The sequence below is a fragment of the Neolamprologus brichardi genome, chromosome 6, assembly GCF_056152115.1.
Source record: "Neolamprologus brichardi isolate AB-2024 chromosome 6, ASM5615211v1, whole genome shotgun sequence".
NCBI classification, from domain to species: Eukaryota; Metazoa; Chordata; class Actinopteri; order Cichliformes; family Cichlidae; genus Neolamprologus; species Neolamprologus brichardi.
The window spans coordinates 27,597,730-27,622,534 of record NC_142109.1 but is presented as its reverse complement, the minus strand read 5'-3'; the positions used below and the strand labels follow the sequence as shown (position 1 = coordinate 27,622,534).

General features: G+C 38.3%; 1 protein-coding gene across 1 annotated transcript; it reads left to right on the top strand.

Moving 5' to 3' along the window:
- Positions 1 to 9,524: 9,524 nt before the first annotated feature.
- Positions 9,525 to 19,898, top strand: sstr5 (somatostatin receptor 5). The gene is made up of 5 exons (XM_006790728.2): positions 9,525 to 10,968; positions 14,090 to 14,230; positions 14,356 to 14,628; positions 16,605 to 16,751; positions 17,898 to 19,898. Exons 1-5 carry the CDS (start codon positions 10,396 to 10,398, stop codon positions 18,096 to 18,098), a joined length of 1,335 nt encoding a protein of 444 aa, XP_006790791.1. The 5' UTR covers positions 9,525 to 10,395; the 3' UTR covers positions 18,099 to 19,898.
- Positions 19,899 to 24,805: the final 4,907 nt, after the last annotated feature.

The following is a 24,805-nucleotide window of genomic DNA, read 5'->3' as shown; positions in this document are numbered from 1 at the left end:
TTTGCAGACAAAATTGGAGTTCAAGTTATTTTTACTTCCAATAGTGTTAACACACTACACAGGTCATGAACAAGATTTATTTTAAATTTTCATTGTAAGTGGGCTAAAGCAGTTAATTAAAAGTAGCCTAACATAAATGTAAATGCTGTAATTTGATTTGATGCTGGCATGACCACAGTGCACACGTTTGCTGTTGCTCACAGCGGTCCAAGGGATCGCTCAGGGAGTTTGTGTGTTCGCTCAGACACATGAAAAATTAGAGGGAACATTGGCTGGGAGGTCAGTTCCTTCATCATAATTATGCAAATTTTCATGACCATTGATCAACAACCACTGATCAAAGCTCATTCATGAAAGACCACTGATCAATGGCCATGATTACCATTCACAGAGAGTTGGGGAATGGCTGCAATCACAGCATTTTAAGATGACGAAAGATGTACCCTTAGGCCCCCTCCTCGATTCAGAGATGGTCTTTCCCTTTTCACATAAATGGCCTCCTTGACTCCGCGCTCAAACCAGCGTTCCTCCCTGTCCAGGATGTGTACATCCTCATCACTGAAAGAGTGTCCACTGGCCTGTAGGTGTAAATAGACTGCGGAGTCCTGGCCTGACGAGGTGGCTCTTCTGTGTTGTGCCATAATTATGCAAATGTAGTGTTTCTAAGGCTACGTCCACACTAGCCCGGATAGATTTGAAAACGGCGTTTTCGTCTGAAAACCCTCCGCGTCCACACTGGCGTTTTCAGTCGTTTTCACAGAGTTGTGAGTCCACATTGAAACGGCCCAAAACGCTTACGTTCCAGTACTGCGCATGCGTGAAACGCAAGAAGATTCGGCCTGCCTCATTTCTGTCTGCCGCTTATTTACTTTCCGGCTCTTTGAAACGTCGCGGCAAAATGTTGAGGAAAAGCACTGAGTTTTTTTAAATGGACTAACAATGAGGTGGAGTTGTTGCTGCGAGTAACACAAAAGTACAAAGTTGCAAAAGCGAGTGAGAGTTAAAGAATTTGAAGAAAAGCTATCTGGAGCATGTACAGACTGATATTAATATTTAATAGGGCTGTCAAAATTGAGAGCAAACAAAACAACTGCTGCATCACATGACTAAAATGCCTCACTGTTTTCGAAAGTCTCCGTTTTCGCTGTCAACACTGCGACGCGAAAGCACCATCTTCAAATGTATTCGTTTTTGAGAGCGTTTTTGAAACGCTGCGTTTTTCTTTGGGGAAAACGCCGTCTCAGTGTGGACGGGAGGCCAAAACGGAGAGAAAACAGTGTGGACGTAGCCTAAGACTGGGGAAACCTGCAGTCTGAGACTGAAGAAGTCATTTGGATGAGTGACGAAACGTTTCTCCCACTGAAAACACTACGTCTAGATGAACAGAATCAAACTTTTGGGGATTTACTTACCTTGATGATTGAGCATGCATCAAGACGAAATGGAAAATTAAAACTACTCAGTGGTACATCAGACAGTATTAAAGGTACCTGTACAAAATAGATTTTCCTCGGATTAGAAAAGATGAGATTTAAGATTTTCTGAAACAGGCTGACTGATCATAATAGTTTGAAAGCTCCACTAATGAATCTAGCTGCATGTAGAAGGTTAAGAATTATTTGCTGTCACTTCTGACAGCTAACAAAGCACAGATTTGTAGTGCTAAAATGAAATGATTTCCTTTCATTTCTAATACACAAACATTAAAATAGACAGTACTGTGCAGTCCTGTACAGTTTTTTGCTATTTTGTTAGGACAATGGGAAATAGGTGAACTACAATATATAAGGCATGAACAGAATTTGTACAGTTTTAACGAACTTGAAAATAATGCGACCACCTTTATTCTGCAGCACAGTCTGAACTCTCTTAGACAAACTTTCTTGTAATTTCTTTGAGTAGCCTTCGGGAATAGTTCTCCAGACTTCTCGAAGGACATTCCAGGAATGATCGTGGTCCATTGTGAGTTTTTATATCCAGGTATGCTTCTGCTACATTGGTATTGTGTTTGGGATCATTGTCATGCTGACAAATGAAGCTGTTCCCAATCAGATGCCTTCCAGATGGTACTGTATGGCTAAATGAGATTTGATGGTACTTTTCTGAGCTCCTCTGAACATACTGATGACAATCTGGAACAAGCATTTCATGTTTGGACCTGTTTTCACTGATTTTCAGTGCAGTTCTTGTGTAATTTGGTAATCCACAGCTTTTTCTCCCTGTTCCTCTCCTTAGAAATTACTTATTGAGTCACATTCCCACTGACACCATTTCTGATGATGCTTTGGTGAACAGCAGTTGGATTAACTGAAGGGTCAGATGCATGTCTGTGCATGTCTGTTTGTTAACGATATAACGTTCAGATCTGCCATAAATTCAGGAGCTTGGAAAGAAAGCTTCACTGCCCGTGTGCTGAGATATGCCAAGTTTTAGGATAAAAGCTCTTTAAGAATAACCTTGTCCATCCAAAAATACAGTTTTATGCCTGTCAAGCTGTGTTATGTTTGGCACTTTTGTTTCAATTCAACAAAAGAAATGGGAACAAATTTTATGTTTTTGTGACAGGTTGCTAGTAACAAAGTGCCTAAAGATACCACTTAAAATTGGCCCATTGTTTTCGGTTATGTGTAGTAATAACACTGGTTCATCCCTTGTGTACCTCTTTTATGCTTGAAGGATTCACTGGTTAGTGTTAAGTGGTTTAACAAATAATGAAGCATTGCTCTGAACAACTGGACTGAAAATGAGTGAAAAAGCAGCCAATATGTAAAGAAAAACTTTTACAGCCTGAAAAATGTTTGCTTAAGACCACGTTTTGCAAGAGAGCCTGGCTTACAAGCAAAATATGGTCATAAGGTGTGGCTCAATGCTTTTTCACAGTACTGTGTGTAGGGAAACCTGAAAAACCAAGGAGACCTTGTAGTGTGTTACTGAACGATAAGTTAAAAATATAGCACATGATCATCACACTGAAAAGGATTAATTTTCCTGATGAGCCTTATCACTGATGGTAAACATGACGACCAAACCACTTCATGTGTGAAGACAAATCTTTAAGTGAGGTGTTATCAGATGGAAGAAGGGCTGCATGACATTTTTGTGTATTCAGGCTTATCTAAACGGTAAAGGATTTTTATTACATGTGTGGCTGACTACAAGTTTATTTGCAAACAAGAAACTATTTTGGAGTTTTTTTCAGTCATTTTAAGAATAATTTATTTGTGACATTTTGCCATCAAGAATAAATTATTCTTATTAAGCAGCACAGTGGAGACATACAGGTAATTACATATCAAAAAGTGGGCTGTCATCAAACCGGGGATATTGCCTATCAAAACACCCAGTCTAATGTGTTCTGGCCCTTTTATCACATTACACCTGCTCCTGGGAAAAAAACAAGCATGATATGGCAGACAGGTGAGAGTTGGATGAACCATTCATGCGTGTGAGAGAAGTTAGTTAAAGTCAAGAGAAAAAGAGGCAACTGGTCTGTGTCTCAGTGAACAATATGGCTGCTTAAAAATACATGGGAAATAAATAAATAAATAAATAAAATAAGCCCGTGGATTACACAATATTTTGGTTTCAGGGACTCCAGTTGCTTTTCTTTCCAAGCTCTTTGGAGTAATATGACCTGGATGACTGAGACCTACACAGATGTTTCAAGGACTCTTTTCAAGGACTAGTTTTTTGAGTCTGTTCTACAGTGTCCATTGTAAGGCTCATGGACAAACTGGCACCCTTACAGCATTTCTATTTAAAGTAAACACAAAAATATTGCAGCAATAAGTGCTCGGACTATAGCTTGAACATGCTCTCTGTATTTCTGTTGATATAATAATGTGCTGCAGTCTGTCCTACTACACAATAAAACTCTGAATGTCACTGTTTGAGACCTTGAGAGTTTTTCTGTGTGGCTGCATGAGACTGTGGAGTCCTTTGAGAATGCTTTGTGGTTCATGGCCAAAGAAATAAAGCACACAAACAATTATTTATTTCTTTGTCTATATTTAGACTCCTTCAGCTTCTGAAACATGGCTGCAAGTCTTCCGAGTATCCATTGGGTAGAAATGAGTTGCAGTTTCAAAAGATGCCTTTAACATGTTACAAGAAAAATGTGCAAAAAGAACACTGCAACAGCAACACTGTTGCTGTCTGGTTGCACCCAAGGCACTTCAAAGCCCTTTTTGAAGATGCAGCGTGAGTGTGGTGTGAGCTTTGTAAGATGGCTCACCAGAAAGATTTCCAAAGGAGCCATGCAACTGTTTCCTGGACACTTCTTCAAATGACAGTAGAAATTATAGCATCTAGATACATTGTATCTAGATGCTATATTGTCACAGATCGTAACTCTAAAGTTCACAGTAATTTGTATGAGTCAGTGAATTATTATCACTTCATTAATTGTGTAACATTATAAAGAACTGTAATGTAGAAGATGTTAGAGCTGCCTCTGTATAAATAAACTGAAAAAGCTTTGTCATTCTGTTTTGTCTGTGTATCTGTAAATGTCAGTCACCTGAAAATGATTTAACACACAAGCTGTTACTCTGTTTCTCCCTGAACAAACCCAAACAAGGCCAGCCATACATACAACAAGCTTTATATGTCTGACTGACTGATAATGTTTGTCTGTGGCTTCCAGTATTCTCTAACTCTGTTACCTCTTTTTCTATGTATTCTTTCCTTCTCTGCAGGGAACATAAGGAGCTTCTTATCCCTGACTACCTCATAAAGATTCTGTAGCAGTTTTTAGTTAATAAATGTATCTAGGGAAAGAGGGGAGAATATCTGTCCATCTCCACAACAATCCCCCGGAGTGAAGCTTTCACACAGCCCGAGGGCTGACCTTACCAGCCTGTCAAAGGACATTAATGTCTTATGGGCAACGTGCATGTGAGAGGGATAAAATAAAACTGAGAATCTGCACAGAGAAAAAGACAATGCCAACAAAGCAAGCAGCTTTATACTGACCTATAAAAGATGCCAGAGTTCAAACATGTTGATGATGTGAATGCAGCTTCTTTTTTATAATAAATTTAAAATACCTCCAAACAGATTTATGAAAATTCTGATGTAAAATTGTACTTTGAATTTTTTTTTTTTTAGCTGTGGTGAGCTGAAGAGATTTATGAACAGGTCTGCGGGCAGGAAATAATTCATTTTAGTTGTGAGTCCCATTTTTTTCTACACAAAACCTTTAAAATGTTTTGAAAATCTCATTGAAGGGTAAGAACTTTTTCAGCTCGCTCAAACCAGGAAAGGACTAGCAAGGTCTAATCAATCAAATCACAACTTGTCACTTTTACTCTTACCTTTGTGCTGAATCATATACATCATATATATTAATCAATGAGCTAATGTTTTGATAGCTGGACTGCATGTGCTTTAGACAGAGGCTAGGTTTCCATTATTTATGTTTAATTAAGATGAACTTGACAGCTGACTGTAACTTCATGTTTAAAATACAGTACTGTGCAAAATCTTGAGCTGCTCCTCAGTTCTTATATTTCGTTTCCAATGAGCCAGACTTTCTTGTAATTTTCTTACAGTGGTTTAAAGCAATTGTTCTCCAGGCTTTCTGGAGGTCTTCTAAATTTTTTTGTTGGACATTACCTGCTTTTTTTTACTCATTTTCAGTCCAGTTTTTATACCGAAACATTTTCAGAAGAATGTTTTATTTTTTTTGATTTTTGTTGAAGCAACATCACAGTGACTGATCAGCCATCTAAATATAAATAAAGGCACCAAACTCAAGGGATGAACTAGTGTTGTATCTACACATAGCAGACAACTTAGCAAAATAATAATTTTAAATTGCATCTTTTTCGGGACTTTGTTGCCAACAGCTTGTCCCCAAAATAGAAAAGCTGTTCCTATTTCTGAAAATGCTTCAAAATGCTGAAAGCTTCACATGATGAACAGTGTGTACCTAAAAATTCTGAGGAAACTAGTCAATTGATGACAAACGAAGAGGTGACAAACCTAAAACTATCTGTTGCAGATGACAGGAATGTAATGTCATTACAAACTGAAAAGAAAAAAAAAATCCAACTTAACAATGGACCCGAGAGAAGCATCTGACCCTTCAGTTAATCCAACTGCTGTTCACCAAAGCATCATCAGAAATGGTATCAGTGGGAGTGTGACTGTCAATAAGTCATTTCTAAGGAGAGGAACAGGAAGAAAAAGCTGCGGATTACTAAATTGCACAAGAACTGCACTGAAAATCAGTGACAACAGGTCCAAACATGACATTTTTGTTCCAGATTGTCATCAGTATCTTTACAAAAGTTGATTCTGTTCATCTGGACGTAGCGTTTTGTGGGAGAAATGTTTCGTCACTAATCCCAGTGAGAATTTGAATAATTAGGATTAAGGAACTGACCTCCCAGCCCATTGTTCATTCAGTGGGCTGGTTTCAGTCATTATGCGAATGTACTGTTTATAAGATTGGGGAAACTCAGTTCATGCCTTATATATTGTAGTTCACCTATTTCCCAATTTCCTAACAAAATAGCAAAAAACTGTACAGGACTGCACAGTACTGTCTATTTTAATGTCTGTGTATTAGAAATGAAAGGAAATCATTTCATTTTAGCACTACAAATCTGTACTTAAATAATTCTTAACCTTCTACATGCAGCTAGATTCATTAGTGGAGCTTTCAAACTATTATGCTCAGTCAGCCTGCTCCAGAAAATCTTAAATCCCCTCCTTTCTAATCTGAGTAAAATCTATCATCTTGTACAGGTGTGATTATGCCTATTAATGCTATTCTATAGTGACTCCCGTAGAACTATTAATAACCTTTAATACTGTCAGATGTACCACTGAGTAGTTTTCATTTTTCATTTCGTTTTCACTGTGTAACAATAGTCTAAAGCAGTCTCTAATGTGCATTTACTTGTATGCTTATAGAGCTTTCAGGTACTTCTAGGTTCATGCCGAGTGTGAAATGCTCAGGAAATTATGAGAAAGAGAACATTTTCTGAAATCTCTAAATTCTGATTTCATTCATTATTTTTTAAAATCACACTTATACCCTAGAAGCTTTCTGAGGGATACCAAGATTTTCCTTGTGGGCAATCTACAGATTCACTTTCAGTGTGTTTTTAAATTGCACTCAGCACTATGTCTTGCTGACATCTAAAAGATTAATAATAATTAATTACAATAATAACTAATATTCAACCCAACGTTTTGAAGTCAAAAGCTTATCATCAAACATGTTACTCAGACATCTCCTCCATGCCTGCTTCATGCCCTGGGGGACGGGGCTATGGCTCCCTACACCTTCTAGCAGATCGTTACATGGAGAAACCTTTAATACAAGCGCGCTCATCCACCCAGGTGTTCACTGGTGTTCACTGTTCATAGACACAAACCACACCTTTCTTGGCTGCTACCTCAAAGCACATTGTGCGCTGTCGGTCCTGTGTGCTGCACAACAACACTCAATATTTAGTATTTACTGCTATTTATACTTAGCTAGATTAATGCGATGGTGTTGTGCTTATTATGCTGCTCTCTTTTATTCCTTGTTTTCTCTTTTTTTCTCTCAACAGGTGATCCGGGAGATCTTTTTTCTTTTTAAGTGTCCTTTCTCACTTTCCCTCTTCTCTTCTGTTTTTCTTTTCCTTCCTCTGTTTTCCCTTTCCTATCCCCTAGCCATGTCTGTCCCTTTTGCAACAACTGAAAATAAAATAAAATAAAATAAATAATAACAACAATGGTCAATCAAATGGACCAATACCGCAAGGTCGTGATGATCCACTTGTTAAAGTAAATCCGTTGGGTATCTTTGTTGGCGTTCAGACAACAATTCTGACGGCTAAAGAACCAAATGGGACAGGCAAAAAACAAAACAAAACAAAAAGACATGTTACTTAAAATCTTGCATAAAACGTGTACCCTTTGACCTCTCTGTGTGTTAGAAGAAGAGAAGGCAAAAACAAAAGCAGTCAGTGGATAGGTTTGTGGTCTCTTTGTGGTGCAATCAAACTTAATAGGACTACAGAGAGCAGAGGCTCCTTATATTTGACATGTGATTAGTACAACAGATTTCATTTATTTATTTTTACAAGAAACTTAAGAGGTGTGTGTTAATTGGAAGCATCACATTTGGTGTGAGGTGTGGATAGCTGGAAGATTCTGCAGCACTGACTGAAACCACCCAGAACAGCACCGATACCCATTTACAGAGCATCAATAACACTGGGGACTATAAGAAAATACCCACTGTGGTCTGTGAACCCTGCTGTCATCTGCTGAAAGCTTCACTCCGGGGGATTGTTGTGGAGATGGACAGATATTCTCCCCTCTTTCCCTAGATACATTTATTAACTAAAAACTGCTACAGAATCTTTATGAGGTAGTCAGGGATAAGAAGCTCCTTATGTTCCCTGCAGAGAAGTATCTGCTGTTGCTCCACAGGTGAATCTGAGGGGAAACCTCAGAGCATGTTTCTTTTCTCAGGTTTAGAGATTTTTAAACTTATATTCAAACTTTCATCATGAATAGATATAATTGTTTTGTTTTTTTTTGTTGCATTGCATGAACATTACATCTGTAATTTTGTTGTGTTGTGTAATTGAGTGATTTTGAAACGGAACATTTTTTTAACCTTCTCTGTGGTACATTTCTGATAATGAGGACTGCGGTGAGCTGAATGTGGTTCAGCTGCTGTCTAACAGATGGTCATTGTCAAACAGACTGCTATAAGTGTGTACCCTTCAGTTTGATTTGACATTTGGATGTTGACAATGTTGGACCAACAAAGTTACACAAAACCTTTCATTCACTCATTTTACGCCCAAAAGACCAGGATAGTGTTCTAGACTGAAATAATGACAGCAAAAGCTGTTCCAAAGATAAAGTGCAGTTCACTAGTTCCTATTTGTGTGTTGAGTCATAATAAGCGAATAAACAAGGATCTAAATTAATACCAATGAAGAGTAACTTAATGACAACAGTCTTCCACACTGTGCAGAAGGATCATACATGTTGAACTGTGGTGTAAGAAGTACTTTCATCCATTTTAGCAACTAAACAAACGACCTGCATTTACCATCCTCAACTCAAAATATTATATTATATTAGAGACTTAGACTTAGAGACTTAGAGTTTTTTACTGTCATTGTGCAGTTTCTTGCACAGCAAAATTGGGTAGCTGGACCACAAAGGTGCAGAGGTAAAAAGAGAAAACAATATACAACAAGGGAAAAACAAATAAATAAATAAAATAAAAATAAAAAGCATATATGTGAGTGTGAGTATTATATTATATTATATTATATTATCCACACACACACACACACACACACACACACACACACACACACACACACACACACACACACACACACACACACACACACACACACACACACGCTGTCTCTCTCTCTCACTCTCTCTCTCTCTCTTTCTTTATAAATCCTATCAAGGAAGCAGCAGAGCTGTGTGGGCAGAAAGTTGAAGAAAAAGCAGCGGAGCTGCTTGCCAGTACATTCTGCTCAGCACCTCAGACAGCGAACAGCGAAGAGAGCTAGAAAACAACTTTCAATCAATACTGGACAAATACTCAGGAATCGGAAAACAGACGTGACTTTGTTCGGGGACTGATTATTTGAATCTGATTACAGAAAGACTCTGACTTTTCCTCTTCTAGACATAGTAAGCCCGTTCTTCTCTTGATCTCTGCATAAATCTTTACTCTGCGCGATTTAAAAAATGTTCTCCTCTAAACGCATCGAGCCTTTAAACAAAGGCTCAAGATATTCAACCTTAGCACACACATTCATTAATGACACATTCATAATTATAGAGCGTGTAGTCAAGAAGATGTGCCGTGCGTAAAAGCGGTGGCACCATTCCCAGCTTGACGCACAACATGCCGGATGACTTGTGAGTGGTTCCAAAGTCAGATCAAAAGAGACGTTAACAGTCAGATCTATTTAAAAAAAAGAAGAAGAAGAAGCAAAGATAGAGCTGACAAATACAGCACATCATCATCTGTGACTCAACTGCTTACAGTCTAATTCCTCATACGACTACACTACTGTGAAGCTACGTGTATGATATGGTCGGATGTGGAATGGAAGCACACCTGCCTCACTGGAGTTCGCTCAGGGCGCACGGTGCGCACACAAAGCTATAGAATTATCGGAGGAGTTTAATGTAGTGATTATTGGTCTTTCTTGTGCACGGACTGTTGATTGAGACAAACTGGATTGTTCCTTTTTTATAGTTCAAAATCACCTTTTCATCGCTTTACTTCACATTTTAAAGGGTGGGGGCTGCTCCGGCTTCTGTCTCGAAAGTATGGGAAAAGAAGAAGGAGGAAAGAGTTTCTTCTAAATCACTGGAATCAAGCCACCATATGGACTGTGAACAATGGAGCAACAAGACCAAAACCTCTGGTATCCCTTTTCATCCGAGCTCAACTCCTCTACATCCTCACCTATCCTCTTCTCTTATCCTCGCCTTTTCAACATCTCCTCCAACATTTCCACTCAGAGTGTCCCCTTTCAGGGCAGCAGCACTCTGATGACCGCAGTCATATCCCTCACAGTCTTCGTGGTGGGTCTGACCGGCAACACTTTGGCGATCTATGTGGTGCTGCGCTATGCCAAAATGAAAACAGTCACCAATATCTACATCCTGAACCTGGCTGTGGCTGATGAGCTGTACATCGTCGGGCTCCCCTTTCTTACCACACAGAATGTACTCTCCTATTGGCCCTTTGGCTCTTTCCTGTGCCGCGTGGTCATGACTGCAGATTCCATGAACCAGTTTACGTCTATCTTCTGTCTCACAGTAATGTCCATCGACCGTTACCTGGCTGTGGTTCATCCAATCCGCAGCACCAAGTGGAGACACCCCCGCATAGCGAAGGTAGTGAGCGCAGCTGTGTGGGCCGTTTCCTTTGTGGTGGTCCTGCCAGTGGTCATCTTCTCTGATGTGCAGGTATACAATTCAGTCCTGTGCCAGTGAAAACTTCAGATAGGACACCGAAGCATGGTAATATGACCGCTCCTAAAGCGAGAATTAAGCACTGGTTTAATGGCCATGTTGTTGTTACAGATTAATAACTATGTTCCTCTACAATCTTTGAACAAAGGTATTTTTTTTTAAAGAAGGAACAACTATAAAGGACAAATGTTAACAGTAAAACAAAAGCTGTAAATAATAATAAGAAGAAAAAGAAATAATAATAGTTACAAAAATCCAAGCTAAATGTCACAAGAGAGTTTTTGTGAAATATGTTAAAAACACTGAACTTTCAGCACTGTTAATGGTACTATTTTTTTTTTATAAAGTGTGTTTGACCTTCACGACTGTTTGCTAAAGTAAAAAAAAACAAACATTTGACAATATTATGTTTGACTGTTCTTTTGGAGACTACTTGGAGTTCTAGCTCACTCCCTGGTATTTCTGTATTTGTCTTAAGCTAAGCTGAAACATAATTCCCCATTCTTTGAAATATTAAAAATAATAATAATAATAATACATTTTATTTGAGGGCGCCTTTCAGAAACCCAAGGTCACCTTACAAAAAACACAATTAATAAAAGGAACAATAGTCATAAATTATATAAAATAAGTTAAAATTACAAAACAGAGCGTGACAACAGATAAAATCAGCATTAAAGCGAATAAGCCAGTTTAAACAGATGTGTTTTGAGCTGTGTCTTAAATACGGAGAGGGAGTCAATATTTCTTAGTGCAGGGGGAAGAGAGTTCCAGAGCCGAGGAGCAGAGCGACTGAAAGCTCTGTTCCCCATAGTGATAAGGTGTGAGGACGGAACAGTAAGATGAATAGCAGATGATGATCTGAGAGGGCGGGAAACAGTGGTGATATGGAGCAGGTCACACAAATATGAAGGAGCAGATTTATGGATACACTTGTATGTAAGAAGTAAGATTTTAAAATTTATCCTGGCTTCTATGGGCAACCAGTGAAGCTGCTGAAGAACTGAGCCCTTAACGGAGTGCAAGTTATGACCCGAGCTGCAGAATTTTGAAGAAGTTGGAGATTATGAAGGGACCTTTTAGGGAGACCAAATAGGAGGGAATTACAGTAATCAATACGGGATGTAATAAGACTATGGACAAGGATGGCAGCAGCATGGGGGGTAAGGAAGGGACGGAGTCGGTTAATATTATGTAAATGAAAGTAAGCAGACCAGGTTATGTAATTAATGTGAGACTGGAATGAAAGAGTATTATCAAGTATGACACCCAAAGTCTTAACCTGAGGGGAGGGAAGGGTGGGAGAATTTTCCATGTTAATGGAAAAGCTGTGGGATTTGGTTAATATAGATGGTGTACCAACAAGTAAAACTTTTTATTACAGTTAAGTTTGAGGAAATTGGAGGAGAACCAGGATCTAATCTTAATAAGACAGTCTGAGAGGTAGTCGGGAGGGATGAATTGGGTTTAGAAGAAAGGTAGAGCTGGGTGTCATCGGCATAATAGTGAAAATTTATATTATATTTTCGGAATATATAACCAAGAGGAAGCATATAAATAATGAATAAAAGAGGCCCCAATACTGAACCCTGGGGCACACCAGCAGAAACAGGATAGAGAGTTGAAGAATGGGATTTAAGTTGGATAAACTGAGTGCGGTCTGAGAGATAGGAGGTAAACCAGGCAAGAGGGGTGTGACTAATACCAATGGAAGCTAACCGGTTCAGGAGAATATTGTGAGAAATGGTATCAAACGCCGCACTAAGATCAAGAAGGATGAGAATGGATATTCATTCACATAATGCAGAGCAATGCATTTTGCTTTAGCAATTATTCTAATTGCAGTATAACAAAACAAAGAAAAAAAGCAGGAATTTGATGGAGGTACTCAAATCAAGTGGTTCCCAAATAGTGCGACCAGTGCAACATGAGACAAGTCCATCATATTTTTTCAAAACCATATATTATGATTATGCAATATACAACTGCACTTCAAGTTGAATGAGTTGTTATATTATCATGTCAATCTTTTCTGTACACTCACTGAGAGGTAAATATAATATCCTAAAAATTCTTTGAACAAACGTGTCTGTCGGTGCACCTTGGATGGATTACCAGATAATGAGAAGCATTACAGTCTAAGTATGCCCTGAAAGCGTGGAGGTCAACAAATAAGAAAACTAATTCCTTTCCAGTATGGTCCAAACCACCACATAATATCTCAAATGTAAGATGTCTTACTGCTTCAGCTGAATCAATGGTGTCAACAGTCTACATGTGTTATCTGTCATGAGAATCTGGCTAATGCACATTTGGTTCCATGCAAGCTAAAGAGCCACGTCCCAACTTAACCTCCTTTCCGAGAGAATCTTTTCCTACTTCAATCAATATTAACTGAAGGCACAAAGAACATTTGTTTATGGTCTGGTAAAGTATCCAGTGAGACAAGACAGCCAAGTCAAATGCTAGTCAAGTGGTACCACCACACCGAAAGTGTGATGCTAGGTCTAAGTGCTGAAAATGGGCAGTCAAAAGTGCCTTCATTTGATGATACAATGTGAAATAAAACACTAACTAAATGCCAGCTGACATGGAAGCCGTTTATTCCACAGACATGAATACAAGTGTATTTGCAAAGATGCACTTGTGTAAAGTTTATGAAAAAGAAAAGTGTTTCTGCAACAACAATTTAAATGAGCAGACATTGTTAAGCTCAAAGACAGACAAAGCTGAAATGGCTTGGTATGTGCAAAGGAGGGATAGTGGATATATCGGACAAAGGATGTTAAACAGGTAGCAGTCATGCAGGAAGAAAAGACGAAGACCAAAAGACAAGATTCATGGATACAGTGAAGGAGAACATGCAGAGGGTTGGCATAACAGAAGAGGATGTGAGAGGAATAGGGTGAAATGTGGGCAGGTGATTTGCTGTAGTGACCCCTAAAGGAGGAGGAGGATGAACAAGAAGAAGTAGAAGATGAAGATGATGACATTTAAAATTAAGGGATGTGATGGAAAGCAGTGGATTAACTTCCAGATTTTGTTGTTGACTGTCTGACAGATTCCGATTCAATTCTGAATTTACTTTATTTGTTCAATATTCATTTTTCTTTAGGATACATTTAACTCCTGCAACATGATTTGGCCAGAGCCGAAGGATGTGTGGTCAACAGCCTTCATTCTCTACACTGCCACAGTGGGTTTCTTTGGACCACTGCTCATCATTTGCCTCTGTTACCTTCTTATTGTCATCAAGGTAGATATTTCATGAAGCTGATTAAAAAGCAAATTTTTAAGTTGATATTCTTTTCTCAGTCAACAGAAAGGCAGAATTTCCATCCTCGTCATTATAATTCAAATCTTTTTATTGTTATTTTGCAGGTGAAGTCCTCTGGAGCACGGGTTGGTTTCTCTAAGCGCCGACGCTCAGAGCGCAAAGTGACCCGAATGGTGGTGGTGATTGTGGTGGTGTTTGTGCTCTGCTGGCTGCCGTTCTTCATCATCAATATGGTCAATCTGGTGGTCATCATCCCGGAGTCCAGTGCCACTGCTGGCATCTACTTCTTTGCTGTCATCTTGTCTTATGCCAACTCATGTGCCAATCCGTTTCTCTATGGTTTCCTATCAGACAACTTTAAACAGAGCTTCAGGAAAGTACGTTGAATTTCTTCTCACCATAGCAGTGCTGTTAAAGCCCGCTAATTAGCATCTTACATCTTGTTTATCTGATCTCAACTCATTGTGTTTGTTAACTGTTGAACTGTTGTGAGCAGTGATTTTTTGAAGGTAACATCAATTTCTACAAACTGCATCAGTTTGACCCACTGCTTCATCAGTGCTGTATAAGAATAGGAATATAATCATAGTTTAGGGCTCTATCTATTGCAGCTTCATTTTACTTTAAATTATGTTTTCATATAATTTTTCATCTACCAATGACAGCAGGTACCCGTTCAATGCTGCTCAAAACTGTGGTTACTAAAACATGGCCACATTCTTTTAAAGAAAAAAGATGTTTGCCTTTAATTTAAATGTCATTAAATTCATAAGAAATGTTTTTCCCACATTTTGTGAAAAACAATCATTTAAAAATTATTTATTTTTTATTAAAATAGTTTTTTCAGCAACCATCAGTGTGGAGCAAAGCTGTAATGTGGTATCCAGTTTAGATGTCCTGATAAATGTCTATCATCAGAAAAATATATATATCAAAGTTAAAGTCAAAATATCAAATAAATTAGAGTTCAGCAATAAATAAATCTACAATATGATTTTTTGTCATTTTTTGGATGTTGTCATATTGTCAATACATTTCCCAAAGCTGATCCAAGTGCAGACAAGAACATGCCAGAGTGATGACAGGAGAAAAAAAATCACTAACTAACTAAATTAAAAGACGAACTCCAAAAACGCCAACCAGCAACACATAGAAATCCCTGGGAGCTAAGGGAGAAAAAACAACAACTTGAAAAAGTGTGAAGCAAAATAGACTTAATTTATACATGCTGGAGAAAGTGACGATAAGACAGAGGTGAACCGTATTAAGATCAAAACAATACTGAGCGTGTGAAAAGGAATAAAAGAGCTAACCTTCAAATTTAAAAAGGAAGTTATTCAGAAAATGTCAAGAAAATAAAGCAGTGAAGAATAAACTCACACAGCTGGGTGAACACAGAAACACAAAAGAAAAAGCAGAAAACGAGCAACTTGACAGACACATGCCTGTCAGCTATGATTATTATACACCCCTCCTCTAAAACCTTAAAGAAATTAAAGAATATACATGACTAATTTCACATAACTAGAATGAGTTTGATGGTTCAGGCTATCAGCACAAAATAACAACGTTATTAATAAAAGTATTGCTTTAATTTAGAAAATAAAATAAGAAAATAATTTGGTTTAATATCAGTGTTTTCAGTTTGTTCTCATTCCTTTGGGCTTGGAAAAGGATAAAGGCTTAGTTTGACACTCCCTACTGCGTGTCTGTGTCTGGAGTTGGTATGGACACCTGTATGCACAAGAAGAGGTTTACTGTCCTGCTTTATTGTCTCTCTGTTTCCTAACAGTTGCTGCCACTGAGGAAATGTTGTTGTTGTTTTTCACTATTACCTTGCTTATTGCAATTCTCTTTCTCACTGCCTCGGAAGCCTAGACTACAAATTATGTGACCATGTTCATCATGTGACCATGTTGTTAAAATGTTTTGTTGCAGGATTAGTTAAACTCTGTCTCCCACAGTTATTAAACAGTGAAGCCATGAAGCTACAGAAAACATGAATAAATATGTTTTAGTGCAATATGTGTAAGTAGAAAAAAAAAATTAGTGATATGGTTTCACTTTTTGGTTCATTTATGAGAACCTGTACCATCCAGTGCTGCTATCTAGGATTGTTTTACCCCTATGGTTGAGACTCATCTTTAGCAGTATTATTGTTCTGGTTATAGAGTGCAACATTTTTATTTCAAGTGTATTACAATCCTTTTTTTCTGAAAAAACAAACCTGGATCCAGAATACTGTTATTTTCTAGTCCGTACACCTTCAACAGTATGTTAAGTTGCAGAAAAGGCTGATGTGTATCAACCCTCTAAAGATAATAACAGCACTAATATTGTCATGACCCTTCAGGTGCTGTGTGTGAGGACCATGAGGTGCGTTGCCAATGGTGTAGATGATGGTGACCCCAGTGCCCCGCGCACTGAGAAAACCACAGCACAAGACTGTATCCTGCTGTCCCCGCGTAACCAGGTCTATCACGATCCCCAGAGCAGCCAGGTAACCAGTGTGTGTGCTCATGTGGAGCTGAGGTGATAGTATGTATTGCATAATGGGAATTAAAGGGATTTGGAAAAATAAAAAAGAACAGAGATTTAAATCAATTTAGTGCAGCACTAGATCAAAAGAAAGGCATGTGTTATTTTTGTTTCAATAATATTATAAGAACAGTGGAGATGTGTTTGGCTATAACCAGATCCCTCTAATTAGACATACAGAAATACAGATACAGACGCAAAACAAATTGCAACTCTCTGCATCATAAGTGCGTCACTTCTGTATTAATCAACAGGCAGGTGTGTGCATTTGTGTGTGAGAGCAGCTAATTGAAGGTTTGTGAATTAATGCTGCTGCAGAGGCAATGATTAGAAAAAATCCTGAAAGTGCCAGCGAAAGTGATTAGGTTTAGAGGAGGGAAAGAGGGAAGAAAAAGCTCTGACTCAGTCTGTGCAGTGTGGCGCTTCATGGTGTCCATTTAGATAAACAGTACAAAAGCAGTTAGGTGCATTAGACGACAGAGTGGCTCTGATGAGGCTCTTCCAGTGCTTAATCACCTTTTCAAGGTTATATAATGCCAACTTTCTCCAAAAGTCACAGAAATTATGGATGTGCTTTGTGTAGGTCCCTTTGATCCAAAAGAGGAGAAAACATGAGACTAATAGGTATGAAAGGAAAATACACGGAGACAAAATAAAGGGAGATGTGGAAAAGAAAACATAAGAAACAAAAGTAAACGGTTAAAACTGGAAAACAAAAGAAAAAATGTTTTTTAAACCACACCAGTGACCAAATACATAACAGAGTCCCTCTGACTGAAAGGCGGTGTTTATAGATTTTTATGCCTCATACAGATGATGATGATGATGATGATGAAAACAGCAGATCTAGTGTGTCATATAAATCAATGATGACAATTGTGAAAAAATAAATCGCTTACAGTTTTAGTCTTTAAGCGTTTCTCATGGCTCATAATGGGCCTCTGCACACATAAGCACAATCGGTCTGTGTTGCTTGACAAAAACAAAAGATCTAACATCCACTGAGTGCATTCATGTAATGCCTCTTTTTTTTTTGTAATTTCTCTATTGTCTTCCCCTTTTTCATGTTCCTATCTTGCTCTTTGTTTTGTTCTTCTTCTCTCTGAAGATCTCACCTCACCCGCCGGGCTCACCAATGACTCACACTGCAGCAGACCTGCACCGCTCCACCCCTGCATGTAAGTTTCAGTCCACTTACCCAGGAACCGGACCGGCCACTACCACAGCAGCCTCGATGCTAAACTCTGTTGTAACTGCAGCTGAACCTCCCACAGTCACTCCCCTGACTACTAGCTCCTCCTCTGGTTAATTAGAGCCACATGAACAGTAGCAGAGAAACTCACAGATGAACTGAGAAAGAAAAACATATTTTAAGACTACAGAGGAGGAAGTTGGATTAAGTGATCAAAGTGGCAAAATCGATGCTTTTCTGCCTTTTTGTCAACTATTTTATTACTACCGCACACATTCATTCTACATCCATTATAGCACATTGGTGGAAAAAAAAAAATCACAACATTTTTGTTTATCAAGACCAATTTTGTTCTTTTCAGCAGCCTGACATAAGTGCCTTTCCAGCTATAATCAACACAGCTCCTAAAATAAACATTTACACCTTACTCCTTTCATTTTATGTTGGTCATGTAACACTGAAGAATGTATTTACCTATCAGAACCAAAAAGCCTCTTAGGACTTATTTCATTCGGTGGATGTAATTTCCTGCAGGTAGCAAATATGAGGGGTTTATTTGGGCATTATAGGGTCCTCTCTACAACAGCTTTAATCAAACAGCGCAGTAATTCATCATATTTTCTCATTTCCAACTGCTGCTTATTTCTGCTTTCTTACTTAAGTGGATAAATTGTGATGATTGAATCCGACGTCTGTATTTGCTTTGCGTAAAAGTCTTTTGTGATCTCATTTGCGTATTGATAAGTTTAAAAGAAAAGGGAAACAAAACGAAAAATGGCTTGCTTGTCTTTTCTCAAAGTAAATGTGATGCTTTGGCAGCTCTATGCTTCTCTGTAAACATGTAGCCCCCCTTAAAGCTACAACGCCTGACATTTTTCGATATATGCTTCTTGCATTTGTTTTTGTGTTCATGTGATGTGTGTGCACAGTAAAGATAAACTTTATTTGATGAACTGGCGATACAAGGTGTTTTGCAAAAATTACCAAAAAGAAAAATAAAAAATACTCAAGAGAAAAAGACAAAAATAGCAATATTATTCACAAGAAAGGGACACATTTAAACATTAAAAAAGACCTTTCAACACATTATGCAAATGTCAGTCTGTACAAGTGGGTTTTTAAAAGCTTCTGGATTTGACACAGCTGATCTGATAGTAAGGAGAAGGTATAAAAGTCTGTTCCACATTTGTTTTAAGCCCTTTTAATAGGAACTGATTCTCTGATGTCAGGAATCTGGGCACAGAATAATAGGTTAGCATGTAAACAGAGCCATTCCATGTAACAGTCTGGTTATTTGTGCCTGTTTTACTTTGCTCTACCCAGTGTATGTATTTATTTTTGTCTTTGCAAGAGTTGCGATGTAGCAGCATATGTTGTTACCAGCGCTATTGGGTGTAAAATAAATGCTAGAGTAAATCAGATGAGACAGGAGACACTGTGTTTTTGGCCTTTGCAATTGCACCACCTACATTTCATTCTAAAACATCTAGATCATCTTAGGTACAATTTAAAACATCTTAGGTACAATTTAAATGCTTAAAGCAAACTTTAAAGAACAAGTTTGAGCACAGCTTCTCCTTTAGTGGTAGTATGTCTAAAGTATTGATGTATTATTATGTACGTATTGTTTATACATTTTCTGGCTGCCATGTCTATAAAGCCAACAACCAGTGACTGAAAATCAGTATATTGTTGAGAATATTCATTAATGCAATTGAATACTGTAATACAAATTAATAACTCACAGTAATGGGATTAGTTTACACTAGTAGACAATCTCGCTGATGGATTGTTCATATTAGTGGCACAAAGAGTGTGAGTGTAATGGAGTGGAAGCAATGAATAATGTAAACTAATAGAAGCAATGGAATAACAAAAAAAAACCCCAAGGCTGATTAAAAAGGCTTTTATATGCAAATACAGCAAATGTGATGTATATTTCAACTGATATTTATAGCTGTTCAGATGTGTCATTGCTATGTGTTTTTGGGCTTCTTTTGAATAAAAGATTGTGATTAAAAACAGAGACAGAGTGTCTGTTGTTGATACTCAGACACACTAATTACACTCAGTTATATTTATAAAGCACTTGTTCACAACAGGAGGCAGCACAGTAGTGCGGTGATTAGTACTGCTGCCTCACAGCAAGACGGTCCTGGGTTAGAATCCACCATCTGTGCGGAGTTTGCATGTTCTCCCTGTGTTTGCGTGGGTTCCTCCTTCGTACCCTGTCATGCAGTTAATCGGTTTAAATTAACTGGTAATTTTAAATTGCCCATAGGTGTGAATGTGAGTGTGTATGGTTGTTTGTCTCTCCGTATTAGCCCTGCTACAGACTGGGAACCTGTCCAGGGTATACCCTACCTCCTGTCCTATGTTACCTGGTATAGGCTCAAGTCTATGACCCTGAATTGGATAAGTTGCATAAGTGGAGCAGAATGTATGGATGGATAGTTCACAACACCAGTTGTTTCAAGCCACTTATAAGGACAAGACTCCACAATATTACCTTAATGAGCAGATGATCCTTTGCAAGCAAAGACATGGTGACAGTTGGGAAGAAAAACTTCTTCCCAACGCAGAACGAGAGGTCTAAAAGAACCAGGTTTGTAGGTCTGCCATTTGCCATGAGGGTAACAAGAAGACAGAAAAGAGGAGCAAAGAGAGACTCTGACAACCGTAAACCTATTAGTTTATGGACATTATGGAGAAAAATCTGTACTTTTAAGCAGGCTATGAGAACCCCATCAACTAGAGTCTTTACAATCTTGTAGATTAACACTTATCTAAAGTTTGGTCAGATTTTAACAACCTTCATGCCACACCTGAAAAACTGCCACAAGATCTGTATTTCCATACTCTGCACAGGTAAGTGGCCTGTATTTGTATAGCGCTTTACTAGTCCCTAAGGACCCCAAAGCGCTTTACACATCCAGTCATCCACCCATTCACACACAGGTGATGGCAAGCTACATTGTAGCCACAGCCACCCTGGGGTGCACTGACAGAGGCGAGGCTGCCGGACACTGGTGCCACCGGGCCCTCTGACCACCACCAGTAGGCAACGGGTGAAGTGTCTCGCCCAAGGACACAATGATCGAGACTGTCCAAGCCGGAGCTCGAACTGGCAACCTTCCGATTACAAGACGACTTGCCAACTCTTGAGCCACGATCGCCCCATCATGATACATTGCATAAGTATGATGATAATATAACCTCATGTTTAAATAATGAAGAAATGGTACAAATGATATCCTTGCACTGAACAAGCTCAGCTCGTATGTGCAGGTATGTGTCTTCTTTCCCTGAAAGGTCTGTGGAGACAGCCCACCTAATGACCACAGACTGAATGTCAGGTTAAATCTCCTTCACTACTTACAGTAATGCCTCTGACTCAGTACCTCAGCCAAATGTACAAGCTCTTTATGGCATAATTTTTTTAATTAAACATTATTCTAGTCCCCAGGAACATCACAGGCATGACTGTTTGTGTGCATTTTGACGGCAGGCGATAGCCGTTTTTTTTTTTGTTGTTGTTGTTGTTGTTTTGTTGTTTTTCTAATCTGCTTCATTATCTCAAATACACAGCTCTGAGACCAAAGAAGAATAGATGAACAGTGGGCATTGCTTGTTATTCACAGACCCATTTACTAAGCAATATCAAGTAAATAGCAAGCACAATAATACTTATAGGGTCTGTATGTACTATTATAGGGTCTACCTTACAATATAAAGCACCTTGAGGTGACTAATGTTGTGATTTAGTGCTGTATAAATAAAATTGAATTGAACTGAAATCTAGAAAATATCTTTTTTGGATTTATTAGTTCAGCTGTGAGCAGAGTTTCGTTCAAAATTCAGTAATTTACATCAGATTTAATGAGCAGACCTGCTGCTGGCTATAAAATAATTAATACGATTTTGGTGAGAGCTGATTCCAGTGGGAGACAGGAACATGAAGTAAAAAGAAAACTGTTTCCAAGGAGAGATGTGTAAAATTTAAATATAAACTGAATTCACTTGTGAAACTGGAAATGACTTAAATCTTAGATTTAATTAAAAATGGTCAAATAAAACATATAAAGGCAAAAAGCCACCAAACCTTTCACGTATGGCTATGGCCCAGGGCTCTGAGATTGAATTAGGAACACTTAGCAATTTTAATTGATGACTGGCTCTCTTTTTTCTCCACCTCACATTCAGCAACAGGGGAATAAATAAGTCTTAAGAGTCAAGTCTTGTCTTTGTTTTGTGCCATTATAGAGACTTGTTGCTTCCACTTTTGTCAGTGCAGCAATAACAGTTTTATTTACACGTATGAATCTTTGCAACGCTTAGATATGCTGGATTCAGTTTCCCTGCAGCATAAAGATTCATCACATACTGTATCTTAGTGGCCTTCTGTGTTAGATGACACAGTCTTATCCTTTCAATTCAGCCATGGATTCAGTTTTGTATTACATTTAGTTTTAATTCAATTCAATTCAATTCAATTCAACACAATTCAATTTTTTTTTATATAGCGATAGCAATGCTTCTACTGAAGAAGTGCTTATATTAATGCTTATATTAAGTCCAGGTTTTATTGTAAGTGGAAATAAACACTACAATTTACAAGTACAATTAAATTCTTATTTTGCCAGTCTCTCTTAATACACAAAATGTATACAAATTCTAATAAAAATAGAAATAAGTAGAGAAAAATACAAAAGGTGGAAATAATAATAATAATAATGATAATGAAATTCATTAAAAGACCTGGGCTTGAAAGACCTGAGCCTGATTACTTATGCCTGTGTGCAATTTTGCAAACAGATAATCAGCAAATAGCCGATAATAATAGTGCACTAACAGTGAACAGTAGTGATGTGGTGGGATAGGAGCACTGCTCAGTGTCTTACTCATGGCCTGTGGGGAAAAGCTATTTAGGAGTCTTTTAGCTTCTAGAAGTGTGAACAGGCCATGTTAAGAGTGTTTATTGTCCTTAATGGTGCCGTGGGCCCTCGTCACAACCCTGGTGGTGTAACTATCCTGTAATGAAGCCTGCTACTGTGATGCAATGTGTACGCTGGAGAGCCTTTTTGTCCTACACAATGCAGCTTTCAAGTCATGCTGTAACTGAGGTAGTGATGACACTCTCAGCTGTACATCTGTAAAGTTTACTTTTGCTTGACATGCAAAGTTCCCTTCTATTTTTCCTCAAAGCTTTTATTGAATTTGTATCAGCAGCAAAGCACATAAAATGACCTCACTGAATTAAGATAATCAAATTGAGATCTAGATTGACTGGAGGTTGTCAGCTCAGGATGCTCTTTGGCTAGAGAAACTGTGACATGTTCAAATGTAGAATTTGATGCCAGCAACATGTTTTATGACAGAAATAACAAGTAAATGTACAACACTAAGAAAAACATCAAGCGACTATATGAACTATAGTATTTTAGATATTTTATTTTAGATCCCATGTCAGAGGAGATGATGTCACCTCTCTGTCTTTCTCCTCCTGGAAGGCCGGTGCCTTTCAGACACTCAACGTGTCTTTCATTTGGTTTGATTGTTTGGTTTGATTATGGTGCACTTATCCCCAGCTGAACAGCTGGTAGTTTTAGGTTAGTACCTATTCATCAGGTCTATGTTTTTCATCTTCTATACCTACTTATTTTGACTTAGTAAAAATTGCCTTCTTGTTACATCCTGAATGATATACAAACAGTCTGACAGCTATAGAAGCCATACCAGTCAAGTGGCAAAATGAGCTTGTCACATGCTCCCCTGCAAAAAGCTTTCTCTCCTAAAGTTCGTCTGTCACTCAGTACATCTATTTACAGATAGGTTTCCTCCACTTCCTCCGCTTGAAATAATTTGAAATAATTTTCCTTGCCCTTCTGTTCCCTTTTCTTGTGTTTCATCACTGTGTCCCTCTTTCTTGTTTCTCAGCCTGCGCCTCCTCAATTCCTCTTCTTAAATTAGTGTCTTAGTCCCTTGAGGAGAGAGGAGTCAAGGCAACAGGCATTTAACCAAATGCAATGTCCTTGCCTCAGAGCCTCATTTTAATTTTTAATTGTCTTTAAAAGTAATAGTACTTTTATCCAGTGGAACACAATAAAAAACATTCAAATGACAATTAAATATGCCTTTAAGAGTTAAGTGTTGAGTTAAGTCTTCTTGACTTACTAGGTCCAGTAAATGTTTTTCCTTCAGGGATGGCATCCACTATACAGATTCTTATACCCTTGCAACACTTGACAGCTTTCCTCCAGGCTTAATCCTGTATGAGTAACTGAGGGTCCATTAGCAGTGTTCCAATTCTTCTTTGAGCTTTTTTTCATTTGTCATTTGTAGTTTCAGGAGGTCTTTCTTATGAAGGTCCAAGACTGATCAGCCAATACCTGACTTTGCTTCTACCTTCAATGTGATGGTAGGTTCAGAAGGGTGGTTTCCACAACTTTAATGTAGAAGGAAGTAAGTCTCCCATTTTACATAGGTCATTGAGTCAAATAATGCCCTATCTAAAACTGACTTTCATGAACTCTGGGATAACACTGAAGTTTGCTACATTGGTACAGGCCACTACTAATTGGTTAGATGATATTATGCCACTCTTTGTATAGGGAAAGCACTCGTTGTATTGGTTGATCTCTTTCTTTTACACCTGAGAAGCATCAATTTGCAGGTTATTAGCTTGTGTTACAACTGTCTGACATTCTACACTCTCCTTCAAGCCAGAGCACAAAGTCCACCAGGTTATAATTGCCATCTGTAGAGGCTGAGCAGGCATGCCCGCTCTGCAGGAAGTTTAATTAACAAGCCTGTACTTATGAAGC